Genomic DNA, 17,779 nt, shown 5'->3' with positions numbered 1-17,779 from the left:
GGCAGGCTTGCACCGCCCACACGGATGGGCCAGGTGTCAGGGTGACTGGCAGGTATCACACCTCCGGGTCTCCCCGCTCACTGGCAGGGTAGCCCGAACGCACGCTGAGGGATACACACCACGGGGATCGACCGGAATGATGGGAGTGGCAGCGCTGCAACCTGCGAGGTTGGGGGGTGGGGTGGGGTGGGTGGTGTTTGAGGCGCGGAGGCCGTGCTGAGGTGACTGCATCGCCATTGCTGTAGCGCGCGTGGCTACAGGGGCTGCTTCGCATTCACACAAGACGCGGACCTACGAGAGACCGGGGGGGAAGGAGGGGGGGGGCGCAAAGTGGAGGAGAGGGAGAAGTTTTGGTAACTGTATGTAGAAAGAGCATGTAGAGGGAAAAAGGCAGCATCTCCGTTATCTTGTCTTCACAGTTGCGCTGCGTGTCTTTTGAAATTTTGGTTTGCGCAGAAGTACTGCCACCTTTTTTTTCTTCCCTTCCCCTCGTTATGCGTGGTAGTATGCGCAGCTTCGAAATGGGGACTGACATGTCCCATTTTCACGGGGTTTACAACAAGGGGAGATTTTTGAACACAATTGCGTACATACAGTAAAAAGTAATTACACTAACACAGGATCAGACGCAGACATAGATCTTCGCCTGCTCCGTCTAGTCACTCGAACTCCTCCATATCGCTTTCCAGCTGGTGTTTGTATGTTTCCCTTTCTGCTTCCCTGATTGGGTCGAGCATGTTTTTTTTTTCGTCTGTTTTCTTCCTAAGCTTTTGTCTTGTTTTTTATTGTTTATGTTACCTTCCTGTCTCTCTCTCTTTTTTTCTTCCTCGAAACACCGCCTGTGTGCGTTTCATTAAATGTCCTCCTTTCTCTGCGCCCACTTCTCTTGTATCCAATTCCATTTGTGTTGTAGGTCATACAATGTGTGGAGTTTTTGACAGATTGTTGTGGCTGACGTTTGACTGGTAGTCTTTTTTTTTGGGGTGGGTGGGTGGGGGGGTCACTTTTGTATTCATGTTGTGCTGCACTGATCTCACAAGGTTCGTAGTCACTCTTGCCCCTCCCCCCCCTCCTCTTCCTTCCTTCCCCAACTCCACTCCCACTTCCCCATGGGTCCAAGGAAAAAAACAACTTCATCGTTTCGCATGTTCCTTCTCCTCCCTCCGAGTTTTCTTTCTTCTAATCTTTACCGCTACTCTCTCTCTAACATATATGGAGCATGTCAGCTTCTCTGTTTCCTCCTCCCATGAGGGAGGAAGGGAACCTAACACCACAGATAATACTACAGAAAAAAGGCGTTCTTCTACACAGCTATATCGAAGGTAAACGTTGAACAGAACCTCTTTTTACTCTCTGCTCCTCCTCCCCCCCCTTCCAGTCTACTTCTTATGTTTCTAACGAGCATACCCCTTCCTTTGTTCCTGGTGCGCTCTCCCGTCTCTCTCTTTTCCCATTACAAGGCACACATGTTCGAGCTTTGTTCAGCACGGCGTGCTACACAGCAAAAAGCTCCACTTTTCCACCCCTTTCTCGTTTTTCTGCTGTGTTGCTTGGGTTTACTCTTCTTTTTCATCACCTCCAATCTTGTATAAAATTTTTTCCTCCTCGTTCTCACTAATGTCTCCGCTATGCTGCCGTTTTACGCGTATGCTTGTGTACTTTGGTGCATCTGCCTCTTCAGTGTTTTTTTTTTTTTCGATCCCCCTAAAAAAAATGTGCTTTCATGTTGTTCTTTTCGTTTTCTTTTCCTCAAAGAGGGAGCGAATCGAGGCGCATCAACGCTCAACTCCTCCTCCCTCCTCCCTCCTTCCCCCTCCCCCCCCCCCCGAGCGAAACAAAGCCAAAGGGCAACAATGGGTAACACCTGTAGATAACACCGGTTCACATGTGTCTGTGTGTGTCTGTGTGTGTGGTTGGGGGGGGGGAGGGGGAGTGGAGAGAAGCGCGCCAGAAATAAAACAACCGAGGCCAAATTTCATCTTTGATTGATTTTTATCCAAAGGCCCCCCACCTTTAAAAAAAGTTCCCCCCTTTTTTTCTCTGTGCTTTCTCCATCAAACTATGCTTATTTTCATATAGATGTTTTTTTTTTTGCGTTTTGTTTGTCTTTGTTTCTTTTTTGCCCTGCCCCCTCCTCGCCTTCAGACTTTCGCTCAGCGAGTGTGCTTCGAAAGTGAAGCGAACAGTTTCACGTCGGCGTCAAGGTGCAGTTGACGAAGGTCCGGCGATTACCACTTGATGTCGTCATTTTGGTGAAGTCGAAAGGGCAAAGAAAAAGTGTTTTCTGGATAGGCCAATAGAGGAGAGAGGGGGCCCTGTGGAGCCGCTCAGGGGAGTTAGGGTATCGCTGACATCTCTATGTGTGGTGGTCTATTGTGTTTGTTGTTTTTGACGGGGGAGGGCGGCATTTCATTGTTGGCTGTATTGGGGAAAGCGCATGTTTGGTTCCAGTTGTACATTGGGTCATAAAACATGAGCTTAGCTCCTCCACTTTGCGCCCCCCCCCTTCCCCCCCGGTCTCTCGTAGGTCCGCGTCTTGTGTGAATGCGAAGCAGCCCCTGTAGCCACGCGCGCTACAGCAATGGCGATGCAGTCACCTCAGCACGGCCTCCGCGCCTCAAACACCACCCACCCCACCCCACCCCCCAACCTCGCAGGTTGCAGCGCTGCCACTCCCATCATTCCGGTCGATCCCCGTGGTGTGTATCCCTCAGCGTGCGTTCAGGCTACCCTGCCAGTGAGCGGGGAGACCCGCAGGTGTGATACCTGCCAGTCACCCTGACACCTGGCTCATCCGTGTGGGCGGTGCAAGCCTGCCCGCTGCCGCGGGTCTCTCCAATGCAGCGCCATTCGGGACTGGATTGTCGACACCCGTGGCGATAAATTGCGCTGGTCTCCCCCATTTCGCAGGTGTGTGACTCTGCCGCCACCACAAGTGGTTTGGCATCAGCAAAGGGTGAATTTCGGGGGGAGGGGGGGGAGGCGATGGGCAGCTGGGCCTTCCCCACCCCTCCCCTTGGATACACCACACTGGGGTGGATGTGTCTGTCACACCGCCTTCTCTCACCCACTATTATAAGAGGAGATGAGAGGAGGAAATAGTAGGAAAGGAGAGAAGGCTTCATTGTAAAGTTAGACAGCCACACACATCGAAGAGTGTCAGAGCGCGCTTTGTGTGTAAGTGTGTGTGCTGTTGCTGCTGTTGCTTCTTCCCTTTCCTTTTTCCCCCTCTCACTTTGCACAGCTGTTGAGCGTTCATATGTTTTAAAGATGTATAACTCCACATAACAGAGACCCCCCTTTTCGGTTTACAAACGCGAACACACACACACACACACACACACACGCACGCACGCACGCACACATCGCAAAGAAAAAAAAGCGGACAAAATACGATTTCGACCCGAACGGGTTTATTTTTTTCTTCGTGTTTTGATTTCCGCTTTTTGTGTAGTTCATAGCCTCTTTCGAGTGTGTGGGATATGTGCATTTGCTGTGCGAGGTCGCCCCCCCCCCTCTCTCTCTTGTGTGTGTGAGAGTGTGTATTTCTCAGTTTTGTGATGACTCATATCCAAACCTCTCTGCGCTAGTCAGCCCAAGGGTGTGTTGGAGGAGGTATGCTAAAAAGATGACAATGTATTGGAACAGGCCCACATACTGCAAGAGTACTTGGATTGTTGCAAGCCCCCGCCCCCATTGCCGTCTGTGGTCATTGGTTTCTGACGCTTGTTTTACGCGAAGTGAATGGGCAGCAGAAAAGACCCTTAGATTCTCTCTGTCCTCTTTCCCCTTCCCTCCTGTTTTTTTTTTTTTTGATGACCATGACATTCGAACGATTTTACCTTTGTGTGTGGGTGTGGGCCCCAAGGGGCCACGCGCTCGTTCTTGAGTTTTGATGGGATCGCGTGTGTATGCGAGAGAGCGTTGAACTCGACTACACTGTACGGAAAAGAACCACACACGTGAGCTGCTTCTGTTACAATCGCTACTCTCTGTTAAATTGCTGCGCAAGCCCTTCTTTCTTTCCCCCACCACTTCTCTTTTTTTTTTGTGTGTTGGGGTTTCCCATTGTTTTATTTTCTCGATTCACTGTCGATGAGCTGTGTGCGGACCGTATGTCTTGACCACTCGTGAGCATCTCTCCCCCTGGTCTATCCAGTCACATGAAGAGTAAGAGATGTGGAGCTCATCAAGCCGTTTAGCTTATGGGTTTGAGGGGTACGAACTGCGAGTGCTCAGCATCCCTTCGTGGGGACTGTGACCACACCCGCTCTGTCGATTACGTACCAGTGTCCTTTTTTTTTTGCCTCAGCGCACCCCCCGCGATTAACATTGTTCTGCAAGCCGACAAAAAAAAAGGGGGGGTAACAGTAGCGGAACAGCACCTCATAGGGAAGGCGATTCCCTCTCTCTTCCTCTCACTTCTTTCATTTGTGCTTCTCTCTCACGGGCACAGTCACACGTACAGACTCTCTCTGGTTGTCGGCTTCACTTCTCACACATTGACGCTCATACTGGTCCAGAGTGTCTCGAATTTGAAGCCCACTGGGAGAGCAAAAAAGAGTTCATAGTCAAGGGATGCATGAGCGCAGTACATCAAAACATCTTATAAGAGAAGAGCTTGTCTTCTTTCCTCCTTTTCTCCTTGTTCTCCTCTAGTCTACCCTCCTTCCCTCACCTCCCCCTCTCTTTGTGTGTGTGTGTGTGTCTGTGCCATAAGTGGGGTCATTATCCGAGGACGGGTGCTCTGCGCGCCCTCTTTTCCTTTTCCCTCAGAGGATCCGACACCCTTCCCTTCCCTTTCTCTCCCCCCATCCCCGTGCGATGTTGCGATGGTCACACGCGACGCTGCACCGAAAGGTGTCGACCGTGCTGAAGGGTCAACTGAATCCATTCGAGGCTCTCACACAGATGCAGTTAGGCATAACACCACCGCTTGCCCTTCAACGCGGCTTTCTCCTGGAGCACTGTGAGCAGCACCTGGAGAGGCTTGGCATCACGGAAGGAAAACTCCTCGCCATGGACGGGCGGCTGTGCACTCAACTCACAAAGAAGATTGTTTACGAGCTTTACCTCGCCGTTCCGTTCCGTGTCTTTACGTTTGACATGGAGTTCACTGGGCCGCCGGTCTTCACGGCGGATGGACCAACGGAGGATATCACTGAGCTCGGACTGTACTCACCCCTTCTCGACGAAACGTTTTCATGCCTCGTTCAACCTGTCTGTGGCCGAAAGCAGGGACCAGGGGTCGAGAAGCTGACGCAAATTACGGACGCGATGCTGAAGAATGAGGGTATCCCGTTTCTCGAGGCGTGGCAGCGGTTTCTCGCGTTTGTTCAGGCACCACAGCCGGGTGAGATCAGCGGCTCCGAGAAGCGCATCCTGCTCCTCTCCCACGGTGGAAAGCTGGCGGATGTCTCTCTGATCAAGGGGACGCTCGAAAAGTTCAAGATGGAATTGCCATCTAGTTTTGTCTTTGGGGACACAATTCACATCATTCGTGATGCACATCGACGACGGCCCGTCACCGTAGATAAGCATCCGCCGTCATGGAAGCTTGGGGATCTCTTACAGTGGCTGCACATCCCACTCACCTTACCCGCGCATCGTGCCGGCAACGACGCCCGCATGACGTGGGACGCTCTGTATCACACGCTGCTCCGATACGGCGACGATGAAATGACACCGCGCGAGCAGCTCGTGCCACGATTTTTTGACGAGGAAGCGAAGCAGCGCTTGCGTGAGTACGCGGTGCGGCGGTCAAGTGAGAGGGACTCGTTGAGCTTGGATGGCACGTTTCTCTTGGCTGATGCCTCGCGTTGCGTTTCATCGGAGCACGCGGAGAGCAGCGGTGTCGGTGAATCCGCTGATCTTAGCGCTTCGTGTGGCACGTCTAAGTCTGCAAAGGGCGGAGCAGCGACGGATCTACTCGATCTCGATTTTGACGACATCTTCAGCGCACAGAAAAAGAGTGGCGCCAACGCATCTATTGTGGAATTTAAACTGGATGACGAGGGGGATGCGCTTCACAGTAGTCCCACCGAAGCACAGGACTCTGCCGCTTGTCGAGAGCCACCATCTGATCCCACGGGCAGCCCTGCTGCTTTCTCCACCGATGCGGGTGCACAGAACGATAGTGTGTCTGTGAGCAACGTGAATGAGGCAGCAACATCCGCACCAGGACCAACCCTGGGAGCGAAGACAGCACCCTCACGCAGAAGAGAAGCGAAGGCATCGGCCTCGTCCCCCCGCACAAGGGCCTCGAGGAAGGACACGCGCCGCGGCAGCGCAACGGACAAAGGTGTTGTGAAGGCGAGTGATCCACCGGCCGCCGCTTTGGATGGTGGTGCCACTGTTTTCATGGTTTGAGGGGTGAGATCTGGAAAGCTTTTTGCACGCGACCTGCTCAGAGGCAGAAGGAGTATCACGCAATGACGCGCCCGCCCACTTGCACACACGCGCCGGTACAATACACACTACTCCAAGAACAGCAATAGAAGTACATGCCGGGCAGACGGGAATACGATTGGGAGTTCTTCATTCCCCTGTCTGGTTTACTCATTCGCAGTGTCCATGGCGCTAGGCGTATGCCTTTGTGTGTGTGTGTGTGTGTGTGTGTGTGTGGTATGCGCAGCCTTGTCGAAGTGCCCTTCGAACACAGAAAGTAAAACACGATTCCCCCCCAGTAAAAGGAAGGATGCGCTGGTGTAATAAGGTGGAGAGTTGTTGGGTCTTGCAGTACTGGTGGTGAACTGGTTCTGCCTGTGGCTGGGATTCGGCGCTCTGTTGCAGTCGTAAGTGCCCTGGTGCGTGTCGTGTTGACAAACACGGCATTGCTCAATATGCATCCAACGATTCGTTGCGGGTCTTCTTCGCTATCGACATCGTTTTGCACCACCCCCCCCTCTTCCACACACATGCGCGCTGCTCTTCATTTGTTTTTCACATCCTTTGTGTACATCTGTTCTTGCACCCCTCCCTGATCATCTCTTTTTTTTTTTACTCTACGGTGTTCATCTAGTGCGCCCCTCGCTGATCGCAAGTCCACTCATTGACGCTCGACCTATTGCGTACCGTTTCTCCTTCTGTTTCCCTTTGATCGAAACAGCTCTCTCTTCAAGAGGGGAGAGGGCGTTGTCTTCGTGTGCTGGTGCTAGCTGCACGCGCGTGTGTGTGTGTGTACGAGGAGGCCTCCTTCCCCCTCTTTTCTCCCTTCCCTTTGTACACACACTCTCACAGTTTATATCGAACCGAGCAAAACACAAGTGCTTAAGCTGAGGCCCACTTCTTTTCATATTTCTTTTTTTTTTCAAGCGGATCCTGGTCTGGGCGATGTCCTTTCGTGAAGTGCGCTCTTTTTCGGAGACGATGCGTCTCCTCGGATACTCGCGGTTGATCAGTATGGAGTCCTTCCGAGAGCCGAACGTGGAGCTGGTTGCTGATTGCCTTTACTGGCTTATCATGCGCTATGAGCCATCTGCGGAGGTTACATTCAACATTGAGCGGGAGCACAACCGTGTGGCATTCTTTAAGCAGGTGTGTGAGGTTGCCCTCGCGAAGGGACGCATCAAGCTCAACGTGAAAAAGCTTTACCAGGCGGAGGGTCACGCGGTGCAGGAGATGCTGAAGCTGGCGAATGTGTTGAAGAAGGCGATGAGGGCAACAGACGCTGAGGAGCCGGACTTCACCGCACTGCAGCAAATGGCGGCGCAAAAGAATGTCAGTGACGCCAAGGCGGTTCAGCAGCTCTGCAGTGAGTTGACCGCCGACGGCAGCAGTCTATTCTTCTTGGTGGAGAAAGAGCTGAACTCGCGCAGTGACCGCCAGCGCATCTTGTCTCGCGCCACCGAGGTTGGTCAGTTTGAGCGCCGCTTGCGGGAGCTGCTCACCAACGTCGCCCAACAGGTGGACCAGTATCAGAAGAGCATCGTCAACCTCAGCGCCGACGAAAGCAACCTGGAGCAGAAGATCGAGAACAAGAAGGCTCATCTGGAGCGCGCACAGAAGCAGTACAGGAGCGCTATGGCCACTAACCCCGCCTTCCTCAAGGAGTACGAGAACCACGAGAAGAGGCTCCAGGCGCAGTTCGTCAATTACCTCGAGCAATACCGCAACCTGGAGTTTCTAGAGCACCAAGTTGCCAAGTACAACGCCAAGGAGGATGCCATCCTCGAGGAGCAGGAAGTAAAGCTGAAGGTCATGCGGGAGCGTTTACGCAAAGAGGAGCTGAAGAACATCCGTGGGGATGGCCTGGCGCATCGGCCGAGTGAACCTCGTCGCAGCGTTGGCGGGTCTCTGGTGCCGGTGATGAGCGATGACGAGGAAGACGGGGAGGACTACGCCCCACGTGTCAGTGCTGGGGCGCAAATCCGCAACGCTGCCGAGGAGGATAGCAGCGGTGACGAATCCACTTCATCGGGTAGTGATGAGAGCAAGAGCGAGGATAGAAGTCGGCGCCAGGGGCGCGGCTCAGGCCAACGACAGGAGCAGCCACGGCCACACAAAGCCATTGGCCAAAGCCGTGGCCCGTTTGCCCGCGGCAGTACCATGAGTCGCGAGGACGACAACCACGAAGAGGACGACGAATCGCTCGTAAATCAGTCAAATCGACCGCGAGTGGCGACAGGGGTGCGGCCCCCTGCCGCAGGGGGTGAGCGCACACGGTATCCCATGAACAACCACGCCGAAAGCGACTCCTCTTCCGACACAGACAGTAGTGAGTTGTCCTCCTCGACGAGTAACGGCGACTTCAGCAGTGATGAATCCAGCGACTACAGCGGCTCTGACGATAGCGACATTTAGACCCGTGAGGGGAGGTTGTTTCTTTGTTTTTTCCGCGTTCGCCGGTGTGGGCGCGCATCGTGGGGGGGAGGGGGACACACACACACAGACACACGCATCGCTGACGCGGTGGTCGCTTGTGGATGGTTGTGCACGTGAGGCGCTGCAGAGTGCTAGGATCTATGGACGTTGGACGATATGAACACCGTATGTTTTTGATATGCTTAGGGCTGTCGTGAAGTGCGTAGTGTGCGCCCCTCTTGATGGGTGGGGAGCGCCACACCTTTCTCTTCCCCTCTCTCCATCCTTGTCGGTAGTGCGCATTTCCAAAATTTAGGCTTCTTATCTCGCTCATGCTGATGTACCCAGTAACTTTCTATGGCTGCCTTTTCGACCTGGCAAGGTCAGGCGGCAGCGAATCGGGTAACAGCGAGCTCGAGAGGTAATAGCAGAGCATGGTATGTAACCTACTCTCTCTCTCCCCGGCTTTCCTTTCCATCTCTTTCCCCTACATTTTTTCTTCGCTGCCTGTGCCGCCGAGTGGATCGTGCATACGTGGTGCATCTTGTGTTGGCTGATGTTCTATAGATGTGAGAATTGCTGTGTTTCGCACACCTTTTTTCTGAGTTTTTTATAGTTTGGTGAGGGCTTTCAGTTTAGACTGCTCTCCGATTTCTCTTGTACGATTGCGCACACGTGCACGCATGAACTGCGGACATGCTCCTCCCTCATTGGTTCCAGGCTCATTCTATCTCCCCTGCAACACCTCCCCCCCTTCCCAACTCATGAAGGCAGGCGCATACGCATGTCATTCTGCTGCGGTGTTTGGAGGCAAGTTGTGTACGCGTGTAGGGGCACATGCGTGGTGTTCTCTCCTCTTCCCCCCGACTTCAGCATCGAAAGAAAACAGAGCCATGGCGAGGGGTTAAGCGACACCTTCGATTCCGCATATTTCTACCACCCCTCGCTTCGTGCAATGGCAGCACCCGAAACGGCAATGTTGATATGTGTTCACCTGGCATCTTCAGGGGGGGGGAGGGCAATGTCAATGCCCTTCCCGCGGTAGTGGCGCCGAAGAATAAGCTACACTCAGGTGCATAGATCGAGTGTGTGTGTGTGTGTACGTGTGACATCGTGTTTTGTTTCCCAGAGGAGTCGTCATCGCTGTCCTTCTCTCTTCATTTTCTACGAATGCCTTCAATATCCTTGTCGCCTCTTTCCCTCTCTGCATCTGCCTTTCTGCTGGTGCCCGTGGGTGGGTGCTCTGCTTCGCATATACCCTGCTCTTTTGTTTCAAAAATTATCCTCGTTTCTTTTTACCCTCCTCCCGGCAAATTCTTTCCGCTCCTCCGGTGCTGTGGGTAGAAGAGTTCACCTCTAATAAGCCACGCCTATATCCCTTCACGGGATTCGTGTATATCTTCTCTGTATCAGACGATTTCGGTTTTTTTTTGTGTGGATCGGCATTCGTACACAGACTTACACGTATATTTATATATATATATAAATATATATAAATACCCACATAGAGATTGCTTCTGCGCAGTCGTCCTCTTTCAGTCTGTCACGCGGGAGCTCTCATTTCCGCTACCCCCTTTCTTTCCCTCCCCTCCGTTTCGATCCCCTGTACGCGACTTTGTCCATCATGCATCAGGCACCATCCGACTGCGTTGCCAGTTTCAAATTGATCCTGGTCGGCGATGGCGGCACGGGTAAGACGACTTTCGTGAAGCGTCACTTGACGGGCGAGTTCGAGAAGCGCTATGTCGCCACCGTTGGTGTTGATGTGCACCCACTCACCTTCCACACTAACCGTGGCAAGATCTGCTTCAACTGCTGGGACACCGCCGGTCAGGAGAAATTTGGTGGTCTGCGTGATGGCTACTACGTGGAGGGCCAGTGCGCCATCATCATGTTCGACGTCACCAGTCGCAACACGTACAAGAACGTGCCGAACTGGTACCGTGATATTACACGCGTGTGCGACAACATCCCCATTGTCCTCGTAGGCAACAAGGTAGACTGCGCGGACCGCCAGGTGAAGGCGAAGATGATCACCTTCCACCGCAAGAAGGGTCTCCAGTACTACGATATCTCGGCCAAGTCGAACTACAACTTTGAGAAGCCCTTTGTGTGGCTGGCAAAGAAGCTCGCCAACGATCCTGAGCTGATGCTGGTGGAGGTGCCGATGCTGGACACAGACGTGGTTGCCCTTACTGCTGAGCAGGTGGCCGCGCTGGAGGCGGAGCAGCAGGCTATGGCGAACGCTCCGTTGCCCATGGGCGATGACGAGTAAGCCGTCGACTGTCGTTCTCCTTGGCTTGGCTTTCCCCCTTCCCCACCACCACTCATTCCCCCTCCCTCCCCCCTCTAAGCTGAGTTCTCTTCACGTGGGCTCAGAGAACCCCCCCCTTCGCATCTTCTGTTTAGTGGTTCAAATTTTCTTCCGTGTTAGCTTTAATGTGTCTTTTTTGTTATGTTGTTGTTTCGCGCGAGGTGTGGTGGGTGTTCATATATTTTTTGTTTTCGGATCCTCGTCCCTCCCTTCTCCGCCTGCCCAATAATATTACGTTCGTGTTTTTTTTTCTTGTCCCTTCTCTCTCTCTCTGGAAAAAAAAAGGCGGCGGGCGAGAAAAAAAGGGAGGTGACCGGAGTATCATTGCGCGCGCGTGTGTGTTGTCGTTGTTGTCTCTTGCCGTGTGGGTTTGTGTTTATCTTTTCGCTGTCTTCATATATATATATATATCTTAAGGGTACACAGGTCGCCTGCACGTCTGCGTGTGAGAGTGCGCATCCGTTGGGGGTTGTGAAAAAGCGTCAAGGTGCAGCTCCCTCAAGTTTGTAGTAGCTCTCATCCCCCCTGAGAGAATAATAAAGAGGTTCTGTCATCATGGAGATGGCGCATCATCTTCCCCCCGCTAGTGCCTGTCTCTCTTCTGCAGAGCTTTTTCTTTGCGGTTGCCTTGAGGTGCGTGGATTTCGCTTTCGCCTACCGCACTACCTCACGAGTAGTGTGCTGTAGCCCTCTTGGGGATGAATGCAGACACGTCTACGCTACACGAGAGATGCATCCAAATGCAAGAGTCCAGAGAGAGGGAGTTTGTGTGTGTGTGTGTCTGTGGGGGGGGGTAGGGCGGCAATAAAGGCAAGTGGCATAAGATGTAGAGTCCTTTAAGTTTCTGACTATATTTGAACACTACCCACCACCACTACCATCGCCCTTTTTGATGCCCCCCTCTCCTCCCCTCCCCTCCCCTTCCCTCCCCCCCGCTACGGCGCACCAGGTATGCATCAAACTCTGCACGTTCACCCAGAACTCGCGTGCACGGCGTTAGCCTGATGGATAACAGATAAAATAGAGAAAAAATCAAACAGAGGGTCTCGTAAGAAGAAATCTCTCCTCTCCTCCCCTGCCCAACCCCCCCTCACACACACACACACACACATCCGTACCCACATTTGGTAATACGAAAAGAAGAGCAGATGATGTCTTCTCGATGCATCAGGCTACTGTCTTTTTTCCAGAAGCCTGCGCTTGCTGTTGGTGATGCGTCGCTTCTATCGAATAAGTGGGTCTGGGCAGTGTATCTCGAGTACTCTCTGTGCTCATGGGGCTTCTCTCTTTTTCTCTTGCGATACAGCTTCCTCAAGTGAAGCGGGGTAGCTCGACCCCCTCCCCCCTACGAAGTTCTACAGTTTTTCTCTCGTACCGCTCCCTCCCTCTCTCCCTCCAAACGTGATGGGTCTGCAGTTTGGTGCCCATTGCGAATGGGTCGGAGAGAGACCACGCAGACATCGAGCGACACCTAAATGCAAAGGCTTTAGTGGGTCTGCTGGGGCGCGGGGGAGGGCGCCGTTGCGCTAGGTGTTCCAATGCGCCCAATTGCCGACCCTCACTTAGTCTATCCTCCTCCCTCTCCCCCCCCCCCCGGCTAATACCGAGGGGTCGATCCGAGCTTGAATGGGCCCTTACGCCTGCTCCGATTTGCTGTACACATGCATTCTATGAGCTACCCTGGCTCTCTCACCCCTAACACACACACACACACACACACCACTCACACGAGCACATTTACCTTCTCGCATAGACATCCATTTGAACATACACACACCATAACATAACATCAGCGTGTAAGGTGAGAGAAGGGCACATTGACGAAGCAAAAGGGGAAAAATACACACACACACACACGCGCACACACACTTGAAGACAAAAGACGAAGAGGGGCAGGAAGGGAGGGAGTGTAGACCACAGGCACACTGCATCACTGTCTTATCCCATCGCTGCCAGTACCTCCCATGTGTTGCTTACCTTGCGCTTCAACACGGACGGACTCTACATTCACACGCACACCATTTGCAGAGGTGAGTAAACAGAGATTTATACCCAGCATCACACATAGAACACACACACACACACTCACCTGCATTAGAAGGCGGTGCCGAAGTAAGGGGGGTTAGTCATGGCCGGTAACAGCTCAGGGGGCCCTGCGTCCCTTTCTGATGTTGAGGCACGCAGCGCGTGTCCGATCACACGCACCCACCAGTGCTTTCTTCTTCGTTCTCTGGCCTTTACGCAGCAGTATGCTCCCATGTACCGATGCCGAATGATGACGCAATACGCGTCTGCGCTGCTATCTATCCAGGAGGTTGTACAGCGGGACCCAATGTACGGTTCACAGGCTTGCGCCATGGATCCCCGACGCGTGCTCGAGCTGCAACCCGGTGAAACCGCCGTGTGCGTTGGCGTCGTATACAAGAACATGAAACTGCTACCGCGCTTCCTTGACGAGTATCAACGTGAGCTTGTTCGCATCGACGCTGGCGACGACGAGAACGACGAGGGCGGTGACGCCCTCGAGGCCGTTCCCTTCGACACACCTGCAGACGCTATAGCCGCGACGACGCAACTCAACAATGGCGCCGAAGAGGATGTGATCGACAACGGCCAAGCACTTGCTGCAGCGGATGAGCACTACAACGTGTGCAGCAAGGCCGATGAGCTGATGCTGGAAGACAGCAGCGGACGTGTCCTGCTGCAGGGACTGGACACCGAGCGCTTCTGCACGGGGATAGTGCTTGGGGTGTACGGTACCTTGCTCCCGAATGGCACCATTAAAGTCCTTCGCTACGCTTTCAGCGGGAACTTGCGGTCCACATTTGTCCCTCGCCCGTTGATAAATGCCGCACAGCCCTGTTACATCGCTTTTGTGAGCGGGCTGAGCGTGAACTTGCCACAAGGAAGCGACAGGGAGGAGCAGGCGGCCGCCTCTCGGGCACGGGCCACGCTGGAGCTTTTAGTGGATTTCTTGTGTGGCAACACGGGAAACGTGTCCCTGCGTGGCAAAGCGACGTGCATCTCACGGCTGGTGATTGGAGGTGATAGCATTGCCCCCACCGCCGAGGTGAAACTGAAGAGGAAGGTGAAGCTCGACCCTTCTGATCATGCGCGGCTGAACGACGACAAGGCGTATGGCAGCACGGTTACCTCTGCCGCGCTAATGCGGCAGTTGGACACACTTCTGGAGCGCGTTGTCAGCACTGTGGAGGTGGAGCTGATGCCCGGCGACAACGATGTCTCCAATGCATTTCAGCCGCAGCAGCCGCTGCATCCCTTGCTCCTCCCCAGAGCAGGCAAACACTCAACGCTTCGACTTGTCTCAAACCCCTTTAGTTTCACGGCGCAGCCGCCCGCCGCGGCCACTGCCGAGTTGGAGGTGATGAGCGATGATTGCACAGGGTCGGGTTTGAAGAGGCACAAGGCCGAGGTGGCCGGCGGCGTCAACTTTTTCGTGACGTCAGGGCAGAACATCAACGACGTGGCCCGCGAGTCACACTTTCCGACCCGATTGGACACCATGTGCATGGTGGTGGAGTCGGGCTGCGCCTGCCCCACAGCCCCCAACACACTCTTCAGCTACCCTTTCTGCGACCAAGACCCTTTCCTGTTCTCATCCCTACCGCACTGCTTTGTGGCTTGCGATCAGCCGCAATTTGAGACGCGCTACGCAACACTGGAGGAGCTACATGAAGAGACCCACTACAACTTTGCCGATCCGGCATCGTCATCTCCGCGATCGAGAGCGAAGCCGATATCTGTCTCCGAAAAGGACGAGGATAACAAGGGTGGGCGCACAGAGGCTGGCGTGCGCCTGGTCTGCGTGCCATCCTTTGCTCGAACGGGGGGACTGGTGCTGGTGGATGTGAACTCACCAACCCTGGAGACGAGTGTCGTCACCTTCTCAGTGCCGTGAGGCTAGGCGAGAGCAGTGAGGATGGGGCCGTGGCAGATGCACAGGGGCCGCACATTTTTCACTTTTCTTTCCTACACTTTTTTTTTGGGGTGGGAGGTAGGGGGGTTGCTTCTCCATGCTATGCTGAGGTCGTTTGGGGTAGCAGCGACGGTTGATGAGAAGTAGCCACGAAGCTCGTCTCTGTGTAGTCTGGCGTAGCGATCGAGCAGCGAGGAGGAGGGGGGAGGCACCGAATATATGCGTTGAAGGTCTCGGTGGAAGGTGCACCACATGCACAAAAAGCCATTGCGACATTACTGGGACCCCGTCATTTGCTGTATTCGCTGAGAGGGTTTTTGTTTTTAAAGGCCTGTCAATTATATATATATAGATATGGAGTTCACGAGGGGCAATGCTTAAAGCTGCTTTGCTTCTCTCTGGCCCCTCCTCTCCCTTTTACTTTTTTTTTTCCCTTCCCCCTTCCTCTTCCCACCCCCCTTTCCTTCCGTCCAGTGCGTACTCGTGTCTGTCTTTTGTGTGTGTGTGGTACGTACGTCTGGGTTTCACTTTGAAAATAAAGTAAAGCACACAGTCACGTTTGAACTGCGCTTCTAAGAACACCGACCCCACTCTTGTGTATAGTGCGTGTGTATGCGAAGCGTTTATCTTCTGTGCTCGACAGCCTCCCTCGACTGCTGCCCGTCTCGCCTACTCTTTGCAAACGAGCACGACATGGAAATTTAATCATGTGCATATGTGTCTGTGTGTGCGTGTTGCGCGCTGAGCCAGCTTACTTTTTGCTGTGTCCGATGAGAAACATGAGGTGGTGCATATTTTCTGCCCGTCAAGAGTCGTCTTCCCACTTATCTCTATCGGTCACTAGTTCCGTTGCCCCCTCTTCCCCCCCGCCCCTACATGATCTCTTTTCTTCCTTCTACTAGTCTCTCTTCTTTTCCCTGGGCCGCCTCCTCGCTTTATTGGCTCGCACGTGGACTCACGCTGGCCGACCTCAGCCTCGGGAAAGGCTGTGGGACGTCGCCGATACCTTTTATCACCACCACAACCAGAGGTACGTGTGTCTTTAAACTTCTTTTTTTTTTGATGCTTTGTTGCTGTGGGTATTGACGACACTTGGTCTCTCGTGTGTGTGCTCCCCGGGCGACCGACACCAGCGATAATTCTTTGCGTGTGTGTGGCTCTGTGTGAGACTTTTCCTTCCTCTGCTGAGTGGCTCTGGGGTACATCTCGCCATCTATCCCTTCTTCGGTGTGTGACTCCCTCACATATTCTTCTTCCGGAGGTGCGTCTGTCTGGCCGCATTTCCATCCGCCTCTTCTGTGTACTTCTGCGAAGTGTCATACAGGAACACAAAGCAACTAGATTGACAGAGAAGGATGGAGAACGAGGAGGCCCTTCCAACAATAGTTGTGCCGGGCCCGGAGCTGCGGGAGAAGGTAGACGCCTTCGCCGCACGTCTCAGTGCCCTGGATCGGCGCAAGGCAGATGAGATGGTGGCCAAGCTGCTTGCCTCAAGCAAGCGCAATCAGTTTCTTTTCGTGGATACCTCTCACATTTTTTACCCATACTTCCTCAGCAGGCTGACGGAGTTTCGACAGCACCCGGAGCTGCGGCCGCAGAAACCTGGTGACCAGAAGAACAGCGATGGCGCGGGAGGTGGCGAAAAGGGGTCGACGGCTGCGACCACGACGAAGGCCGGCACCATCACTCGCACGGTAGGCGGTACCGTCAGTGCTGAGAACGACCCGCAGCGCGAGGAGTTGCTGCGTCAGACCGAGGCCGAGGCTCGCCGCTACCTTGAGGATCCATTTCCCAACCACTTTTCTCTGGACCAAAAGGCCGGCACGGTTGATGTGACAGCGTTGCTGATGGATGTGTTATCCACGACGGCTCAGTACACCGCCAAGTACGGCGATAAATTTCTCTCCGCTGTGCAGGGCAAGCAGCGTCACAACCCCATCTTTCACTTTCTGCACGAAGGAGACGTGCGGCACGCCATGTTCTGCAAGCTGGTCGATTCCTACCGTCGCATCTTGACTTTTGATGAGGAGGAGACGGAGACGCGGCTGGAGAACTTGAAGTTGCCGTCATACCTCCTAGACACGGTCTGCGAGGAGAAGAAGAAGTACGCCAAAGCCGCTCTAGCTCGCCGGCGAGCCGCTTTGTTGACGGATGACGAACTGCGCGGACGCTTGCAGTGGACGCTCTTCTCGGTGGTCAAGACATTCCGGTTGAGCGACTTGCAGCTAGATGGGCCAGTTCCCGAAACCGCAGCCTCGATAGCTCGCGCAGCTCCGGCAGCGAATGCGAACTTCATTTCCCCTGCCCTCACCTCGGCGACCTCTTCCAGAGGAGCGGCATCAGAGAAGCCGACTGCCGCCACAAGTGGCAAGTCGTCTGCTGCCCGTTCCAACACGCCGCGTCCCCTTTGTGAGCCGTCAACGCCGTTTGCACCGGTGTACATGAGCTCGACCTTGGTGAGGGGCACCGGAGGCAACGGAAAGCGGCCGCGAGAGCGAGGGGCACCAAAAGAGGCTCATGGACGAAGTTAAGCACGGGTGGTCTTTCTTAGCACGTTTTCCCTCGTCGAGGAGAGGATGGGGGGATGCGTGCAAGCAGGGTGAAGGAGTATGTGAATGAGTGGTGGCGTCAATGACTGATGAAGCTCTGTGAAGTGCACATCCACTGACAGATGCCCAGTGCCGATTTCTGAGAAGTCGCTGAGTGTGTGTGTGTGTGTGTATCAG

The 17,779-nt window shown here is 53.9% G+C and overlaps 5 protein-coding genes across 5 annotated transcripts; all 5 read left to right on the top strand.

Moving 5' to 3' along the window:
* Positions 1 to 4,824: 4,824 nt before the first annotated feature.
* Positions 4,825 to 6,369, top strand: JKF63_04645 (uncharacterized protein; the record flags this gene model as incomplete). The annotated part of the gene is made up of 1 exon (XM_067900626.1): positions 4,825 to 6,369. One exon carries the CDS (start codon positions 4,825 to 4,827, stop codon positions 6,367 to 6,369), a length of 1,545 nt encoding a protein of 514 aa, XP_067756647.1.
* Positions 6,370 to 7,332: 963 nt separating this feature from the next.
* On the top strand, positions 7,333 to 8,802 carry JKF63_04644 (uncharacterized protein; the record flags this gene model as incomplete). The annotated part of the gene is made up of 1 exon (XM_067900625.1): positions 7,333 to 8,802. One exon carries the CDS (start codon positions 7,333 to 7,335, stop codon positions 8,800 to 8,802), a length of 1,470 nt encoding a protein of 489 aa, XP_067756646.1.
* Positions 8,803 to 10,426: 1,624 nt separating this feature from the next.
* On the top strand, positions 10,427 to 11,077 carry JKF63_04643 (uncharacterized protein; the record flags this gene model as incomplete). Its single annotated transcript, XM_067900624.1, has 1 exon — positions 10,427 to 11,077. The coding sequence occupies one exon, from the start codon at positions 10,427 to 10,429 to the stop codon at positions 11,075 to 11,077; it is 651 nt and encodes a 216-aa protein (XP_067756645.1).
* A 2,167-nt stretch (positions 11,078 to 13,244) lies between these two features.
* On the top strand, positions 13,245 to 15,035 carry JKF63_04642 (uncharacterized protein; the record flags this gene model as incomplete). The annotated part of the gene is made up of 1 exon (XM_067900623.1): positions 13,245 to 15,035. The coding sequence occupies one exon, from the start codon at positions 13,245 to 13,247 to the stop codon at positions 15,033 to 15,035; it is 1,791 nt and encodes a 596-aa protein (XP_067756644.1).
* A 1,373-nt stretch (positions 15,036 to 16,408) lies between these two features.
* Positions 16,409 to 17,584, top strand: JKF63_04641 (uncharacterized protein; the record flags this gene model as incomplete). Its single annotated transcript, XM_067900622.1, has 1 exon — positions 16,409 to 17,584. The coding sequence occupies one exon, from the start codon at positions 16,409 to 16,411 to the stop codon at positions 17,582 to 17,584; it is 1,176 nt and encodes a 391-aa protein (XP_067756643.1).
* Between the last annotated feature and the right edge of the window lie 195 nt (positions 17,585 to 17,779).

The sequence above is a fragment of the Porcisia hertigi genome, chromosome 25 (assembly GCF_017918235.1).
Source record: "Porcisia hertigi strain C119 chromosome 25, whole genome shotgun sequence".
NCBI lineage: Eukaryota > Euglenozoa > Kinetoplastea > Trypanosomatida > Trypanosomatidae > Porcisia > Porcisia hertigi.
The sequence above is the reverse complement of the archived record's forward strand: the minus strand, read 5'-3'. Positions and strand labels throughout refer to the sequence as shown.